Raw genomic sequence first — 20,598 nt, 5'->3', positions numbered from 1 at the left:
AGCGCAGAATATAAATTAGGTTAGCAGGTGCAATAAAAATGGAGACAAGTTCAAAATCCTTATCTAAAGATAATAATTGCCAACACGATGACAGTGTAGACAAAAACGCAGTTACTAATACTGCCCGATGACATGGCTATGGCTAAAGATAGGTTAGGATAGCTTCAAGAGTGATGAGAGTGAAGTGTAAATCGGTGGAGGCAGCGCACACTACATCCATAAACATTTTTTTGAGTCGTACTAGTGGCACAAGACCGCGGTTTCCTTTTGTATATCCCAATAATCTCAAACCACATTTCAAAGTTTTGAAATTGACTGTCTTAAGTAAAATAAATGTTTCATCTTGATTATATTATATTCTTATACAGAAAGTAACGTGAAGTAATGTGTTACAGGAGATGTCCAACTCAATGGAATTAGACTGTTATACAGGATACGAAGAGGAAGATATGCTGGTGCCACTGCCTCTGAGGGTGAGTCGGTGGTAACGACGGCGCGGGCGGGCGGCTGTTGGCGCGGCGTGTGGGCATACGCCTATAAGTAAGAGGCGCGCGCGCCGCGACGAGGTTAGTCGCCGTTCGGCAGCGTGTCGCTAGCGGTGTTATTCCCCGCCTGATCCCCGGTGCGTTTCGACTCCCTCCGCAACCAGCGGTCCCCACACGCACTCGCCTTTCTCATACGACCGGAGATCCTCGCTTGCACAACCTAGTTCAAAACCGAAAGGTCGCCGCTATTGGCATTTAAACGCTCTCTGACATTAACGTTGCATTTAAATGTGCGATGCAGCTTCCTCGTTGAGCTTCACTGTCGCAACTGTGTGTCGTTTGGGAAAGGCGCGTGTGCTGACGTGAGGTTTCTGTTGCAGCAGCAGCCCGAGTGAACAGGGCCGTGCGCTTCGCATACGCACTCCGCACGCAGCGCGCGCCACAGCTCTCGTAGCTGACACTCGCACTCGCCATGGACCCCAGGATAGCGCTGTGAGTACCTTGACATATCACCAACGACATGATTTTTTATAAATTTTAGATAAAGTAGCACAATATGCTAACTATAGCCTAGACTTTTGAGATAACTATTATTCATTATTCTAATGAACGCATTAAATAATCGGCATAATTATGTGACCATTTCGTAATATCATGTCGTAATTTTAGCGCTATAACTTTCTAATAGGTAATAATTATGCTAAAAAAGCCGAATCAAAACCAGTCGGCGCGTATTGTCACTTTCATCGAATGTTTGCATAGGTGAATCGCGCGGCCATCGCGCGTACCGTAGCGCTTTACGTAACTGCTAGTGCTAGCCACCGGGATACAGGGCATCTCATATCGGCGATAAGGCGAAAATAATATGATCTGATTTCTTGTGTGGAAATCAGGTGTTGGTTGCTCAACGACAGGCAACTAACATCACGAATGAGGGCGCGTGTTTCTCAATGAAGGCTGCGAAATATTGCTTTTAAAATATGCACGACTAAGCGCGCACATTGTCTTAGTCTCGACCGCCCAGGCGCGCTTTCTTACCTACGAAGCTCGTGAATTAGTGGTAGTCGACTCTGTGGTATTCTTATGTATATAAAAGTAGGAGTAGCGAAGAGTAACTTCATAATATCATATGTTTAAGTCACCTCAAATTTGCGGTTTCATTTAGACGGCGTAATAAGCTTTCTTCTTAGGGATGTTCACCTACTTATTCGTCCAATTTTCCAGTAGAGATCTTGCTGTCGACCTGAATACTTTCGGGCAACCTAAACACTGTACACAACAAAGTTTTATTTTCTACTTCATAAACAAATAATTGCGTACCTACAAATGCCAAGTATTCGCTAATTCGCCCGCGGAATGTGGTGAATGGTGGTAAGCGTTTCATTCGTCATCCGTTTGGCATTGTCAAGAGTATTACTATATATTTCAATAATTACAAACCCATTAGCCTTCACATAATATTGCTTAGTCCCTAACTAATACCTAAAATAGTACTTCATTTTTTAAAAAGAGAACTTTGACAGCTTGTTAATTAAAATCTAGAGGTATTTACATGAGTGAATAAATTAACATCATGTTTAGGTAGGTTTCCTTATAAAATAATACATAAAAATTAGGGATAATTGTGTCCTATTTCGAAGCATAAAAGTTGAATCCATGACAACTATTCGGTAACTGTGATCTAACCATCTATTGTCCAAAGTCGCCCTGTAATACTTTGCGAAATATGTTTGTAATAGATTCGAATAACCAAACAAGATTCTCACTTTAAATGCATTGTACTCGTATTAAAAGATCCAAGAGGTTAGTTTTATTAAAGAAATAAACTGTTTCGCTTTCCGATCGCGAGGTCCAGAGTTCGATTCCCGAGTCGAGCCAGAAACATTGTTTTGTTAGGACATTTTTAGTACAAGGAGAGTATATTGATTGTAGTTATTTTATTGTTAGCAAGATATAGTAAAAGCCGCCATTGTAGCAGTGTGTTGGGTATACCATCCATTAATAGGCTGAGTGTAAAAAGAATGAAAAATATAAAAAAAAAATTGTATACATGTTTCTCGCTGGCAAGCAATAATTTGTCGCCTACATATATTATAGTAAGTAGCTCAATAGCTCGAGTTCCGGCCTGGACGTGTCAGTTCCTGCCTGCGTTGCCTATTCCTAAATCCTAAGAATTTACGGTTAATGGTTTCTATACTAGGTAATTAGCAAAAAAATTAAATACGATAACCTAATTTATAGTAAAGTTCGTAGTAATTTAAACTCTTTAACTTTTGACAAAGTTTTTCTTTTCATTTTACTTCTAGACCTATTAATAATGAAGAATTCTTAAAAACTTTATTGGAAGCTTATTTCACATAAAATAACGAGAGTCCGTCAAGGAAAAAATATCAGAAAATAAAACAAAAGGTTTATTTGAAGAGGTAAAATGCTGAAGGGCTTGAGTGGTAGATTTTTTTTGCAAACTCGTTAAGTATTTATTTACACCGATTTTTATTTTGAAGTTCGTGATTTTTTTGACGCGACGTTGTCCGCTCAAGACAACATAATATTTTGCGTGATTTGATATAATTTAATTCAGTAGCCCAAATTAAACATATAAGATTTGCTTAAATTAAAAAAAGTAATTTTGTCGAAATAAAATTCAATCAATCTTAAAGAAATCTTAACATCATCGCATTCCATTCACATTCAGTAATTCCTTAAAGCAACTTTTTTAAACAGTGTAACTGATTCCAAAGAATTTTTATAAGTTTTTATTTGATTTAGACAAGAAATGGACACTACTTTTTAACCCCTGGATAGCACCCACAAAAATTATTATTATTTTGCATATATATAGCTGGTTGCATCCTAGAGACAGAGAAAGTATAATTTTAAGCACAGGAAATTAGCGGGTCTTAGCTTTAAAAAACGAAAACGCTGCCCTCAGTTTTAAACCGTGAATGTTTCTAAAAAAAAGTATGCTGAGATTACTTGTAAATTTACTAGGTTATTTAGCAAAATGTTGAATATAAATAAAATCATTGCTATTTTCTTTTGAGAAAGCGTAGCTTGAACCCATAAGTAAATTTGGAAGTTTGGGCACTGAATAATTAACATCATTCTTTGTCATTGTGCATTATTGTTAATCTAAATTAAGGGATACTATTGGAATGCGATAGATAACCTGAAGGTTAAAAATTAACAGATTTCACCCAAGTTATTAAGCAGAAGGGATAAATTTTCGCAATTGAAAAACAATAAAATTAATGAATTCATAGTATATTACAAATGAAGTCCACCAATTCACACTAGTTCACCAATCCGCACCTGGGCCAGTGCGGTGGAGTACAGCCTAAACCCTTCTCATTGTGATATATTGCTGATGTTGATGAAATGATAAGAAATAAAAGTGTTTAAATTTTTTCGAATAATAAATTAGTCCTTTCCTTTTCACGTGGAAGTTAAATTTAATTAGACCCATTAAAACAAAAAAAGAGAAATCTTTATATATGTGGTAGGCCTATATGGCCTATTGTAGGTACTCATGAAGCGTAGTAGGACGACGATATAATCCCATTACGTCTCGTCTCGTATAATCGTGGATATAATATTAGTGTAATGACAGTGGTCATCAGCTTTTAATTTAAATTTTACAGTCCACCCACAGAATTAAGAACGCACAGAGCCCTCATTCAGCAATTGTTGCATGCAGTGCATTGTATAAAATAAGTGAAAACGCCCCACGCACGACTCATTCCACACGCGCGGAATGTTGCTAGCTCACCAATTTTTTGATTGCCAACCACTAAATGGAATAAAGTGACTAACCGTCTGTTCGAGAAACACCACTAAAGTCGAGTGGTTTGTGATGTTTCTATATTAGTTGTGTACACGGTTTCTGTACGTTCTTAATTCTGTGAGTCCACATTAATTTTAATACTTAATGTAAAAAAAAAATATCATCGGTAACATTATTGTCGTTATGCCAACGACACTTTGTTTACTGTAACTAAATGTAGCTGCGTGAGATTTTTTTTTTTTTTACTAAAAACTATCATTGCGTTTTAAATTACTTAATTAACATAAATGAGGCCAATTATAATTAAAATACTTATTGTAACTGAAACACACATAATAATCTACATAAGGAAAATATTTTTAGGGTACCATTTAATAGAATAATTAATTTAAATCCGTCATAGGCAGAAGCGGAATGAGGTAGTGATAAAGTTGCAGTTAATTTTGAAGAGTTGTATAGTAAAGACTGTTAAAAATTAAATGCAAAAGGTTAAAAACCTATTTTCATAATTTACCAATCGCTTTAGGGTGACAAATTTTGTGATTTTGTACTACTCAAGGAAATACATTGATTTCCATAATATCCTAAGCGGCACTTCATCACGTAAACAATCTTATTCAGTAAATGAGTGAGTGAGCGACTTTAATTACTCGCAGGTAATTTAAAACATACGGAACTGCGGAAACTTTTGCGAATAGGTTCATGTATCCATGATAAAAGGCAATTTACACTTGCGGCCACATGTCGTCACACCATTGTTTCGCTTTCGATGCTAAAAGAAAATTCACTTTTAACATTTTGTCATCGCTTATGCGTAATTCAGAATCTCTTTTTGAATACAAATCAGTGCATATTGGAATTTCTCCGATACAGATTCGGGTGTACGTAACTCTTAGAGGTGAAAAGAAAGTTGTAATAGATATTTGTACCACGTTTACAAGTAAGCGGAGACATAACCGCATTTAGAAGTTATCGCACGAATCTAACAATAAATAGTTGATAATAATTAACAACTCGTACGCAGGGAAAGTCATTTCCAACATTGTGGTAAAACTTGACATGACTTGACCGACGGTAATTTCAATCATCATCATGAAATCATCATCAGCCTGTGTGTGGTAGTGCTGGGCACCGGCCGTCTTTGTCATAGAACAAGGCTTAATGGGCTGGTTAATTTCTTATCAAAAATCTCAATACTGAACGTGGTAGAACATGTATATAACTGCATCGTTGATCTAGTACGAATACCTACGTAAATTTAGATTCGCAGTTATCCTTTCTATGATGTTTGATATACTGGAGTGGTATACCTACTTATCAGTTTCTACTATGCCTCGCTAAATCGCTTGGCGGTATTTGTTGGTAGAGTTTAGACTTACCGCCACCAAGGCCTCTCGTATGAATCATTTTTGGTGAACATCGAAACCGTGACATAAATACATTAACTCTGCAGACATTCAGTATTATTCTCTCTTGCTTAGTAGGTACTTGGTTGAATCACATGTACGGCCTTAGGATGTAAGTTGTAAACATCAAAGTTTCTAATAACGATCATTCAGTGAGTCGGCAACTGAATATCGATTGCTATTGAATTAGTCGTATTAGGCCCAACCACATGCCTTAAAAGTTTCTTTGATATAATTTAAGCTGCACATTTGAAAAGCGATATAATTGTCAACTGCCATTTGCTCACGGATATCCCACGGCTGTGCGAGTTTCCCCGGAGCACACCGGTGTTGCAAGTCTCCTCATAACGCTTAAGAACCGGACCGGTCTCGTCCGCTCTCGCATCATCGCATCTCGTCTTCATCTGACCTTCACTTTCGCTTTTAACACGTACATGAATAGGCGGACGTGAAAAACTCTTGCTATCTACTTTAACGATGCTTTACTGTTAGAAATGTGTTTTATGACTCTACCGTTACTTTATCTAATTTACCATTTTTACTATTACGTTAATCAGTTACGTACCCTAGCCTAGACGTAGATTATAAAAACATTTTTAATATTAAATTAAGAATTTTACTAAATTATGTATTTATTAATATCACAAACACTGATTCAGTTGAATATTCAATTATAGAACCTAAATTATCCTGGTTTTTAACTTTAGCATATAATATATAGTACAATGCAGAATCAAATGTTAAAAGATATGAAAATGATGGAATTCGATTTTCGACACGTAGGTGTTTCCAACATCGCAATCATTTCAAAAGCTGGGTTGCGTGTGCGCTTCATAGCTTCATATAAAATTATCTTGCAAACAAACAGTTGCGAAAGTGCAATTGTCTAGTGGGATCTTAGACTTTGGAGGCTTCAGCATCTCACCCGCAGCCGGCGCAACCTTCCATCCCACTAGCGCTTTCGCCTCCGAATATGAAGTCATCACATGCCATCCGTCATTCATCACACTGACTAATTTTACCTTGCACAACTATTTATTCACTGTAGGACTAATATTTTGGCTGTCAATATTTTGCATTTGTTTTATATGGGAGTACGAAAGATTTTTTGGTAGTGAAGTGAGTTAAATCTCTAAATCCTCCTCTATCCTAGTAGTAAGACATATAATGCGCTGATGAGGATGAACTGTAAATAATTAACAGCGATAAACCGATACAGAAAAATTAGGTTAAGGGCTCTTGAAATCAACTTGTCATATTTAGAATGGAAAAGGCATGTTTCGAAACAATTGATTTTAAATGTTCAAAGTCAAACTTAAACAAAAAAATAAAACGAAAATTCAGACAGTTTGTTCTAAGATGTTACTGTATGAATTGTTAGACATTGAGTCGCTGTATTGATTCTATATTCAAAATAGCGTTTGATACTGTCCAGTGAATAATATGTGGAGTGCGGGCGGTTTGATTCTTTGCACTTTCTACATCTAGTGGAGCGATATGTCAAGGGCAACCAGTGGCGGCGACAGCGCGGGCAGGTCACGACCCATTGGCACCCGCTAATCCTTCCACGCTTACGCAACTGCCGAAACACGTTGTTGACTCCACTACAGCTTGATTATTATGACCTATTCACGAATCCACCACAACTAGCATCATCGAACCTGTTTTGAAGCCACACCGCTCCGCCGGGCCGCGCTGTCGACAAATGTTTTTCGCAACTCAATAGCTTCAGCGCGGCCAGGCTTGTAGCGGTAAATTATTGCAGGATTTTTCTTTACACGTGCACCTTTACGTATGCTGAATAAAGAGGCATGCCGTAATTTTCACAACTTAATCGGTATCGATCTAAGAACGCTAGGTTACTTACTAACGATTATAATTAACTCCAAGGAAAATTACACATATCCTTCTTTGGTTAAAAAGCAAACCAAGTATTGTAGGTAGTTTCACTAGAAAATAAACTAGTCGGAAATAATGCATAGCGAGAATTTTCTTTGGATCAATTGTGGCCTTATGTGATTAAATTACAACTTAGCCCTGTAAGTTTTAGACAACAGAGTAGGCATATCACGTTCGATTTCATTTCCACTTAGATTTAAATATCAATATTATAACTATGTTTCAATACTAACCCAGTCGACGCTTCTTTAACTGATGATAATGATGCAAGCTTTGATTCCAATACTAGTCATAAATATTTCGACACTAATCTGTAGATTACAAATAAAACTAATGAGCCATTGCTATTTCAATAGAGGATATAATAAATTTCTTGCTATGCATATGTGTCCGTTAGTAGGCAATTTATATGTCAACTAGTGAGAAACTGGAAACTACCTAATGGTATTCAACCTCGATGACCTTCCGCAAGCTCGGAATACCTACGAGAGTTCTTTATTTGGCTAATTCTAAAGGTTGATATTTTAATGAATTACAAATCACGTTGTAGAAGTTGCTTTATGTTTTAAATACATGTATATGGAAATTTGACGAATCGGTACAATGTGTTTAAATATTTTTGATTAATTTGAATTATAGAGCCGATAAAGTTACATAGGTAATATATTATATAAAATTTTCCCCGTAATACCCTGGTGCAGGTAGTAATAATCTTTGCGCAAGTAAACTAAATATTATATCATAATCTTTCGTCAGATGAGCATCACGGATGCGAGCGAACGAAGATGAATTATATTAATACTGGCATTGGGCTACGTTTGTTGCGACAGCGGTAATACGTAGATCCGGGTTCACTCCCGATAAGGTGGATGAGAACATAATATTTTGTGCGTCTTTATATTATAAGCATCAATTTCGGCATCGACCAGTTTCACTTTCCAGCCGACGACCTTTTGAGGAATGTGCTGTGAGATAACAGATGAATAAAACATTATGGAGGTATTTGTTTCGTGGTAACTTATTTGTTTTCTCTATTGCATTTCTTTTATTTTTCAGTAACCACTTATATAACCACTTATATGTCCACCAATCCGCACTGGGACAGCATGTTAAACTACGGCCTAACCCGGGTAATGGTTTGATTGTTCCACCTGAGCAATTTCATTTCACGAAATTGAATTGAATTAACTTGAAAGCGCCCACCAATGTATGCATTAGAATTAGGCTTTTGATCTCACTCCTTCGGGCAACCAAGCCTCCCTGCCACGACCAGGGGAGAACTCATCGCTAAGGGTGATGTTGATAACTAGATATATCACAACCTTCAATCCTCTCACCCTTTATCGGACCCTTAATCGGCCCACTACAGGGCACGGGTATCTTCGCACAATAAAAAGCGGTCAGGTCGTAGTCAACCACGCTGGCCCAGTGCGGTGTGATGGACTCTACCCGCCTTTGAGAACATTATAGATAACTCTCAGGCATGTAAGCTTCCTCACGATGCTTTCCTTCACAGATGAAATAAGGTGCGTGCTGGAAATTGAACTCGGCCCCTTGAAGGTGTAGTTTTAACCACTAGGCTATGAGCACTTGCATCCATATAAGTAACCTAGAACAGGAACTTTTTAAATTTTGCTACGTTTGAGTGGATTCGTATTCTGTGCGACAAAGACAGCTTTGTAGTTTTAGAGACCGAAAGCTTGGCCACGCGTGAGTGGAACAGTTCTTTGACCTTGGCTCTTTCTACGTCCGTGGTCTGCGTTAGTTGTTACGTAATTATTGCAGTCGAGGATTCCAATCGAGTATATTTGGACTTTGCTCGGTTAGCGACAGATATTTTTAAGATCGTATACGTATCTAGTCATAATATTGTATAGTTCTATAAAATCGATTCGTCGTCTTTTGTTTTCAATTATTTCGGTCGTATAAACTTTATTGAAACTATTTCTTTGATTGAAATGACTTTCGTCTGTGAATGTTATTTTTACAAAATCATTGGTTTTAATTTATTGTATAAAATCATACATTATATTTCAACCTGCATGTTACCTTGGATTTCATGAAATTTAGGAAACATACATTTTGTTTTCAAAAAGTATAATATTATGTTTATATGCGATTTATTTAAATATCTCTAGTAAATCTAGTAAAAAACACTCGTGATAATCGTTGCAAATAATGATTTTCGGATTTATTCGTTCACTTATACTATATCTCGAGGCCACGTTTCTTGCTAAATTTTAAGATTGTTGGTGACCGGGAAGTATAGTTTTTGAGGTCCGAATAATATAGTGATAGGATCACACTCAAGGTACCATACCTTTTAGTCACTCTAGTTAAGAAATTTAAACCAACAACATTTTTGTTTTATCGCCATCTAGGTATATCGAATAGATTAACAGCACCATTTACTTAGGCAAGAATATAAAGAATCGCGCAAACTAAGACTTTTGTTACCGGCACGGGACACCATCACAAGATGAGGTTGGTGTTTCCGGTAAGGCAACTGGACACAATCACCGATTTCTGCACCTGGTTACGTTACGGGTTTGTTTTTCGATTGTACCATCAGTGCCACGATCAAGAGATTGATGCAGAAGAACTTCAATTGCTTATTATGATGTCGTACCTCCAGTGTGTATTTTCATGTCCTCTCGATAGAGAGATCCATTCAGATGAAATGAAACTTTCAGATCCTTAGAAAGTTATTGTTATAACTGTGTATTGCGAAGCTAAAGAAATTAGCTCGAAGCTTGGGTGTTGGAGTGACGCTTGCGCACCCATTACACGTAGTTATCAAGCGGGTAACAGGTTGTTGGGTAGGAATTCGATACAAAAGGCAGTCGTTGACGTCCGTTGGTGGAGTAGTTCAATTTTTTTTCCATACCATCATGGTATGGAAATAAATTACTGGTTGTCGGATCAAATATAAGAAACTAGTATCTACGTTTGCGCAGCACCTAATGACATATATGCGCTTACCGACACATGTCGTATCCTATGAGGTTTAACGGGGGTGCGGCGTATTGTCGCGGCACTTACGCATGAACAGTTCCTGTTTACGAAACATGTTTTATGTCGGCATTGTGGTAAAAGTTGAATTTCTGCTCGAGGAAGCGTAAGTGTTTGTCAATAACGCGAACCTTGTCTTACAATATCTCTTTTGTGGTTTCAGTAGCAATAGGGTTTCGGAAAAATTAAAGGAATTTTCCAGAATAATAGTTTTTTTTAATTCAAATTTATTTTGCCCCGGACTGCCCTGATTATAAGTGATACATCATCAATCAGAGATGGTAAATGGCACTTATATTAAACCCATACTCCTAATTGATTTCCACTTGGCATCTTACCGGAAGGCTTAATCGCTTGACGGTACGTGTTTGTCGGTGAGATGGTAATTAGCCACGGCCGCAGTCTTCTACCAGATCAGACCAGAGAAAATTCCAATTTGAATTTATTTTATATTAAATGCTATACTTACAGAAACAAAGTGTAACACAAAAGCGATTTTATCGATCTCTGCTAGATAACCTTAGGACAGATAACAAGAGCGAGAAATTATTAGTAGTGTAAACTAATTAAAACCTCCTTTCTGGCCTTAATTAAAGTAAACGTACATTACGCGGTTTGATAGTATATACAGCCTTACCGTTTATAGCAGAGAGGAAAGGGCTGTAAATTTATCGCATTGTTCGCATAGTTGTTAAACTGTAATTTTAGTTAATAATTTAAAGAGTCCGGAGGAAAAGTGGTCCACCTTTCCCTATAACCCATCCAGTAGAAGATAGTGGGATCGCTACTAGGCCGTCCCTCCCTAGATTTTCAGGACGCGATAATGCAACTTCTTACCCAAATCTACGGAATGTGAAGTCTTCCCTTAATTACAAAAGTTCGAACCGGTTTTTATGTAGAAATATGTTGTCAGCCTCGAAAGTCTGGTCTTCGTTTTGTGTTTCACAATGAGTAAATAAATAAGTTAAGCTTCCTCATGTCAGGTATTCGTAGGTATACCTTATAAGGCATAACTCTAATAAAATAAATTTAATCTTTTGGAAGACAATGCGGTACATTTTTTTGTAAAACGATGCTTGATCCGTAGTGATTGAAATTCTAGTGAACTAAAATTACGCTACTTAACTCTTAATAGTTAACAATTTTTTTTGTGTTACTCTGAACAATTAATTGACTTCAAAAACAATTCTTCTTTATATAAGCGTATTAAATATTCCATATCGTCTGGCAGTAATACTTTCGTGTCAGGCGTGGACGAGCGGTGCGTGCTGTGGGTTCCGAGATTCACTTGGTTTTGAGATTCTGCGCACATGCACAAGTCCGATGCGACGTGGGACATTACTTTATAACTGCTAAATGCGTTTCCCGGCGCGATGGCTTAACTGGCGCCTTTATCATCCGGTTGATTGAACTTTTCGGGGGATTCACAAAAAAGTATGCACTGATGATAATAAGGAAGTTTGTTTGGAATCGTTTAAACAATATTTGACGACGCCAACCGCATTTATAGCGATATTGGAATTTCATCAAGTCAGAAAAACAGCCTCAAACATTAATTAGCTTTTTAATATTCCGCTATTAATTGTCATTAATGGAACTTAAAAAAGTTCTTTACTAAACAAGTACCTAAGTAATGATTGAAGAAATGAAACAAAACATCCGTTTCATCTTGTTGCAAAATCGCTTGAAGAGGCTAATAAAAACAGAATGTCAACATTTTTACGTAAATCAAGTTGCGTGAATCAACTCGTATAAAAATAATTAAAATGAGCACCAACACCGCTGGTTAATCAAATAAATCAATTGCACTGCTGTAAAATGACTAAGCTTTCGTTGGAAGGTAGGTTTAGGTAGAACTTTATGTTGATCGGTAAATACCTGAGAGACGTTTCAAACCACTATGTAAATTATGTAGCTACAAGGTTGCCAACTCAGGATTCTATTATTTACATGCTATCAGTAAATTGTATAGCAGAAGATATTGAATAGACTAATATCAGTAGCATATACCTATTAAGATCCCTTCAATGCTTTTCTCAAAGGTTTTTTTAAAAATATAAAATTAATAATTGTCGGACTAAGCAAAGGCCCACCTGATGATGTTAAGTAGAACGATCGCGTACACTTTGCATGCCATGCAAGGAACACGTCCTGCAACTTGTCACCCTATGTCCATCAATCTGAGGCGTTGATGTTAAGCCTCATATTCATGTAATTACACCGGCACCCACGCCCTTCAGACCGGAACACAGCAATGCAACAATTCTTAGCTGCAGAAGTAACCACGCAGGTGTTACCTTCTCGGGACGATCTATCTCAAAAAGCACTACTAATCTATTTTCTCAGAAGAAATCTAGTTAGTTTGCTATTATCACACAAAAATAACCGTTACTCTAATAATCGTCTATAACGATAGAGATTTAAATCTGCCCGTAGCTTTTTAGCTATAATCGAACGCACTAAACTTTTAAAAATTTGATTAACAAAATGTTGTACAATATTTTAACTTTTTGAGGAAGCACCGCACCATACCTTAAAACAGAACTTACATAGGTACATAATTATAATAATTAGAAAAGGTAATTGGGCTTGACTTTTATTACCTCTATTGTTGTAACCACGTTGTAACAACAGTAGTGGATCGCAATCATGCATTTTCATTGGTCAAACGTACGTTACGTTGTATGTTTTAGTCATTTTATAGGCATCGACTCACTTGTTTTCAGTATTCTGTGGATAATCTGTGAGAAGCGTTGTTACCACTCATTATGAATTTTCATTCACTTCTTGTTTTACAAAAATAATATTCTTTCGCATAATAACTACAAATCGTAAAGGTTATGAGATAGTAAAACTAAAACATTATTTTATTTAAATTAACAGAAGACTTTTTGATTTATCAAACATTTTGAACATTCTGTAAAATGTTTGCAAAAATATTCTTGAACAATATTTATGTAACTTTTGTGTGTGAACACTATTATAATAGTCAGTCTGGTAAAGAAATTATGCATATATATGCAAAAGAGTTCTCGAAACGACAAATATTTATGGATTAGGAGTATTTAAGTATTTGGAAATCAATGTGTCAAGGTCTCATCTTTATCTCGACTCTATTTCAAGAAGTCTTTTTGTACGAATTTCGTAAGTGTTTTATTCAAAAGTACTTATTATGTTTACACTGAAAGTGGGGAAGGTACAAAAATAAGTAGAATAGGAAAACATTCATAATTATGAGGCGGTTTAGCAAGTCTGCTCTTTTACAAAGTTCAAACCTGAGTTTGGAGGTTAGACATAATGCAATCTTACTAAGTAATATTATAAATGTGAAAGTGCGAATATAACTGTGGGTGTTAGGATGTTTTTTTTACTGAATAGCGCATCAACGATTTAAAAAAAATATAATATTAATTGGCACCCGAGTATCATGTTCTGGATTAATTCATGGAAACTTATACACCGAAAAATATTCCAATTTCCTGGTCTGGGAAAGTCTTTGTTTCATAGAATTAATCGTTATTCTTACGGCATTTTGAAGGATTTGTATTTTGTTTTTAGGCTTTATCTCGTTTATAAATTTTTGTAATAAGACGAGACGGAAGAACATTAATGGTTTGCGGTGTTTTTGTTTATCTGAATATTATAATGATTTATGTTTCTTACTCATAAAAATATAAATTAGACATCTTAGTACCTATAACACAAGCTACGCTTATTTTGGGGCTAGCAATAAGTGTATTGTCGACATATTTATATTTATTTACTAAGAATAGCTTCCATGGTCTGCTGAGTGATTGTAACGTGCTGGGTTCGGAATAAATGGCGTCACGCGAATTGTCTGGTAGGAGGCTTTTGCCTAGGTTTGTTGCCACTATACTGACGTAGACGTGCTACTAAGCGATTGAGCTTATATTTTAAGGAATAAGAGGGGTTTTCTTTTGCAAGCATGGCACAACCTTTTACCCGATCATACCATGATAAGCATGATGGACATCAAACGTTTACTTAAATTTAAATGATGACAATAATTATCTAATTATTAAAAACAAACAGAATTCTACACCTCACAAGCTCCGCAAAATGGCAGATTGACCGTTTGTGCAGCTGCGGGGCTCCTCAATGTGACGTGTATCATTCAGACTGATTCAGGAACTTTTCCAACAACATCTCAACCGGTTGTCTTCACACAAAACGAATGACAGCAGCAGGTGTATTCTCATCGCGAACGCAGATAACCAGTCGCTACCAGTAGCCATTAACCAACTGGCATTGAAATACTGAATTTAATAAATAAATTAATAAATATACTAAGACAATACACACATCACAATCTAGCCCAAAAGTAAGCGTAGCTTGTGTTATGGGTACTAATATGACTGATGAATATTTTAATGAATAATATTTTCCAGTTGTGCGAATCGAGCCCACGGCCATAGACTCAGAAAGCAGGGTAGCTGCCCACTGCGCCAATCGGCCGTATATGTACTAAATAGTTTAATTTAACTTTAACTCAAAGTCATCTGTTTTGTGTGGTTTAACCTTTAGTCGATTAGAGTTCGCATCACGGGCGACGTGTTAATTGCAACGTGACTAAAATGCAATTAGGCCTAGGGTTGATGAACCATAATACCGTAATGCGTGACGAATGAGACCCGTTGAGCTATCGTCGCTCTGTCACTTTTATTAATGAGACATCAAACGTGACAGTCAAGACCGAAGTAATAAAAAAACCTTTAATGTTATTTTATGTAGGGCAGTTATCTCTTGATCTGTATCACTGGCTTTTATGTTGTGCTAATAATAAGACTTTTATGCTAACAAGTAACAACGTTCACGATCAGTGTACTTTAATTTGGTGCCATTTTATAACCGCATGTTAACGTATTATGTGTTACCTTATTTCTTTAACTTCAGTGTCCATATTCAAACATTCATGTGCAACTTTCAAATATAATATTATGTAGCATAGTTTTGTTTGAATTCGTCTGGTCTGGGCAGAAAACGTATGGCCGTTTTCAGTTCGTGGTACAGCCTTAATGTAAATACGCCTATATTATTACAGAATGATTAAGTGTGCGTTTACAATTAATAAGTATTTATATGGTCCAATTGTACAATCAAATGCAATTTCTTAGGAAACTACTATCTCCATGCATCTATCTGTTTCACACGCAGGGACAACTAAAGAGACAAAAACCCCGACAATTGGCTACGCTTACATATTTGCCCCCGTACGTTCACCGGCGACCTCGGATCGCGAGCTATGACAGACCAGACCTTGTCTCACGATACAGATTTACAATATGTACATTTACTGCACTCCACGTCTTGATCACGTGAATAGATGATGCAGGAAGTTATGATGTTATACTCGTGGAATTATTATTTTACTGGCGCTCCGGACTGGAAAGCAAAGGACGACGTTTATTCGATTTTATCAACAGCACACGACTTGAATAAACACATACAGTCGATTCGTCTTATTAATAATGAGACGAATCGACTGTATGTGTTTATTACACTACATACACTACATTATTACTTCTTCACTAGCTGTTTTAGTCAGCGTTTGTCTTCGGAATATAAACTGTTTTTAGTAAATTTAATTAAGATCGGTTTAGCAGATATATTTATTTTATTAGTTTTAAGGGTCGGGTCAAGACGTATTTAAATCCATCCATTAGTTTTATCATAATGTTTTTTTACATAACATAGTCTATCCAGGTGAACGACTAATATCAGTGAGTTATTTCAATTGTGATTAATACACATAGCCGGTGTCATAGGTTCTACGGTGGAGAAATATTCAGATACGTTTTTAAAAGTGGCTTTATTACAGCTTTCTAACATATAAAGTCACGGTAATTGTAATTTCACACACCCATTTCAATACCGGCCCAGCACATTGAAAGCGGATATTACTGGCCGATACAAAATAATTAACACTGCGTGTTATTTAATCACACAAGAAAATTAAGAAACCGAATATAAAATTCGTTTGAATAATACGTTTACAAGTTTGTTTTTAAAACGACTGAGTGAACACAAAATGGGTTCAACGTAACTGTTACGATAATTATCTTTAACCACGACAAGTAATAAAAAGTGTACTCCATTGTTAACAATTTTAAAACTGGGAATGGAAATGAGGCAATTTTGGCAATACGGAATATCTGACTTATTTATTGCAAAAGTATCAAATTTTATCTTTACTTCCGATTAATCTCTAAAAAACTAAACTTTTACGTCTCTGTCTGCATTATCGATATAGTTGCAATTTATGCTTATGGTCCTATGATTGCAATAATATAAAGGGGTTCATTGTGGGTACGTCGTGTGAACATGGTTTCGTAAAGTTAGGATTCCATATTGATCAGGAGCAAAAAAATCACTCAAAACAATCTTTTCTCCAACATACTGTTTTTGCGGTTTAAATACAAATAGTTCGTGATGTCAAGTCTAAAGAATTTATTAATTTGGGATACGTATTTGTAGCACGATACCAGTTTGATTTGTCGCTATTCGACCCAGTTACATCGATTATTATAATATCGAAGTACTTTTTCACTATAAATAAATAAATAATGTTGAAATATTGGCAGCCCATTGTAAGGGACTAGTCAAAAAGTATTATTTTGTAACGTTAACTTAGGTTCTCTGGCATTTTTAAACATCGAAAAGAGATTCTGCATTCTAGATACTGTTTAATCAACACCTTTATCCACCTTAATTTATTAAAATTACTTTTCAGTAATACTTAGTAATCAGAACCGTGTCTTAACATGCTTAAAGTATTAAATTTGACAACGGGATTCGGGGATGGAACCAGCTAAGATTGTTCGTTGAAAGATGAACCCATTATCTAACAATTTTGTTCCAACCTGGGAATCAAACCCAGATCTTTGTGATCCATAGTCAAACTCAAGGCAGATGTTTTAATCATTAAATAAAAAACTTATGCCTAATATTCTTTAAAAGGAAGGAAAACTAAATGTAACTCTGATTTTTAGAATAATATAAATAAGTTAAGATCTTCACGTAAAGATTGGAAGACTGAGAGTATTATTGCGAAATAAATGCCTACAATAGTACAGTTTTTTTTTTCAATTCATATTTAACAATATGTATGTTAAAAATAAAAATGCAAGAAAAAGTTCTTTTAGATACAAGATATCCCCTTTAATAGTAGAAACTATAACAAGTATTCGTTTGTCACATGAAGATGTTAAGCAGCATTTCAACACAAGCTCGCTTATATAATCCTAACATCCGGATAGATAAAAGGTATGCGTATCCGGGTTTCTCTGAGTCACATTTTTTCGTATTGTTCAGCAAAACGTGATTAAACCGTTTAAGGTTTTATCATGCACTTGTAAGGAACTCGTTTCCCCCAATGTCACCGCTTTGTTCGCCGTCCTGCTGTCCAAATTCCGTAATTAGAAAAGTATGAACAATCTTATCCAATGTTTTGTAATACAATTTACTTTTTTAATTATGTATGTAATTTGGCGAATTAATGTTCCATAATCAAAATTTTGATCCTACCCTTTTTTATCCAGTCATAGTTTGAATTTTGGCAGCATTCGGGAGCAATTTGTTCGAGTATCCACAGAATATACCCTGATAATTTAAAATTACTAAGTGAGTACTCGTAGCTATTTAGAAAATGTACTTATATCGTGGACGCGTGAAATCGAGAGTGAAACCGTAGCAATAATATGACGGTGTTTTCTGAGGATGACTTGAAACTAATACGCAACGATAACATAACATACTTAATGTTTAATGATAAGAAATTTAACTTTAGTTTCACGATTATTTATTTTTAAAAACCGCACCCAATGAATAATTTTTTTTTATACTTTTTCTCTTATAAGTAAAAAGAGAAAAAGTTGGGGTACATTAATGACATGAATAGTAAAATGACAAACGGCACCTTAAAAATTTTACCTTTATTTAAAGTAGTATGCCTAACTAACTAACAAGAACTACAGAAAACTTTTTACCTATTTTTCTTATTACATTATTGGTTCTATCACTAATTCTTTGATACATAGTTAAATCTAGTTAAAATCTTATGTTATTACCATGCATTAAAAAGCGTCAAACTTAGTATCACGAAAAGTTTTAAACACTTTAAGCTCAACTGTACATTTAAATATAAAAGTAAAATTTATCTACACAAGTGTATGATAAATCACTGCACGCATGTTGTGTCAGCGAGGACGTCGACCGCTGTAGGTATATTATAAGTGCAACTAAACATTATGTCAAGTGAAATCGGCAACTCAACCAATATTCAAACCGGTTGTCAGAAGATGACATAGGCGGGGAGGTTTTTAAGCACGTTGTTACAGAAATACTTTATGTTTTATTGAAAAGAATGAATTCGCAATGCTCGGCAAGAAAATCACGAGCTCAAAAATTAAAAAGTTGGAAATTTATCAACAGTACTCGGTTTAGGTCTAGAAAGGGAAATTATAGACGGCCCAGGTAGCACCTGGGCCTCACAGTTAATGTTGTCTATAATTACGACCTACTTTTATTTTCCTTAATTTTGATTTAAAATAAATAGAACACCGTAGGACATTAAAATCATCATAATTAAAAAAAAAATAAAAAAAAATAATTAAAAATATTTATTTCGTATCGTACAGCAAAATAATACAACACATAATAAACGTGATAATAAGAAACATATATTCGCATTAATTTAAATGTATTTTTTTTAACATTGGTATAAATATATTTCATTACGAAATAAATAATAGTAGAAATCTTAAAACAGCTTTAAATATTATTCGCTAAATTACATATTTATTGATTGCAAGCTGAAACGGTCCACCCGTTTGATATCTTAATTTTCCATAAATTTAATAGATTCTTCCGAATTTTCTTATAGGAATAAAACAATTATAGTATTTCATTTTAAAATCAGAGCTGGTACTTATTAACCTCCGAAGTGATAAAACAATATATATCTTAAGTAGGTTAATGTCTTATATATCTGCTAAGGATAATTTAGATTTTCGTCACCTTCCTTGGTGCTGACTGTGAGTCAATCATTAAAGTAATGTTATCAGAGATAAAAAAGATAATGTGTGGGAATCGTGCGCAGCCCTTGACCAACTCCCTGGCCGACTGTACTCCCACGAAACACAATTAATGTTTTCTTGATATCTTCGTCAAAACACGGCATCAACCTTTGACGAGCTACAGTGCCAAAACCTGTTCTTGCTCACATGTTTTATGTGACAATACCAAATGTCAACTTTGCATACGATTTTAACAGTTTTGGTATTCCTTCTAAAGGTTAAGTATTTCGATTGAAAATTTCGAAACCCGTTGTATCTTCATTGATATAATATATTCTTTATTTACGTGAATTTACGGCTTATTTTTTTTTAATAAAAACCGTATGAGTTAGCGGCCACCTTGGTATCTGTTTTTCCGGATATTTACAATTAGAAAATGAGCATTAGATAATTCAATCACTAAATTTTTTTTGATGAAGTGATTATAATTAGGCATTGAGTATAATTGTTGCACTAAAATAGGAACTAATTACAATCTCATTACTTATCCCGGATGTATTTAACAAACTACCCAATAATTTGGATCGTAATTAGTATCTACTTATTTAAGTACTAAAATAGGTAATCGTTGTTTAAGGAATCGCGTGAATAGCACGACTCATCACAGAATGATATGATATATCATCATCATCATCACATCAACCGATAGACGTCCACTGCTGGACATAGGTCTTTTGTAGGGAGTTCCAAGTTCCACGATTCTGAGCCGCTTGGATCCAACGGCTATTTATGCTTTAATGCGGGTTATATGATATATTAGGCATTAAAGCATAAATCTACCTGGTGTACGCTTCTATGACAGAGAAGGAGTGGCCCCAGTTGTGGGACTTTAATAACCTCAGGATGAAACAGCTAACCCATTCCTAAACCCCCCTTGGACAAAGTTGCTTAACTATCGCCGTAGATAAGCTAAATAG

The 20,598-nt window shown here is 35.6% G+C and overlaps 1 protein-coding gene across 4 annotated transcripts in view; it reads left to right on the top strand.

The window, feature by feature from the left end:
• Window positions 1–582: 582 nt before the first annotated feature.
• Window positions 583–20,598, top strand: part of LOC120636573 (mucin-12-like) — a 37,726-nt gene continuing 17,710 nt past the window's right edge. For 3 of the 4 annotated variants that reach the window (XM_039908111.1, XM_039908110.1, XM_039908108.1), the window contains exons 1-2: window positions 583–622; window positions 869–977. In XM_039908111.1, the coding sequence (XP_039764045.1) occupies window positions 958–977 (20 nt within the window). In that variant the 5' untranslated portion in view covers window positions 583–622; window positions 869–957. Of the gene's footprint in view, window positions 623–865; window positions 978–20,598 lie in introns of all 4 variants that reach the window. The other variant, XM_039908109.1, reaches the window with a different exon arrangement.

The sequence above is a fragment of the Pararge aegeria genome, chromosome Z, assembly GCF_905163445.1.
Source record: "Pararge aegeria chromosome Z, ilParAegt1.1, whole genome shotgun sequence".
NCBI lineage: Eukaryota > Metazoa > Arthropoda > Insecta > Lepidoptera > Nymphalidae > Pararge > Pararge aegeria.
This window is presented reverse-complemented; position numbering and strand designations above follow the sequence as displayed.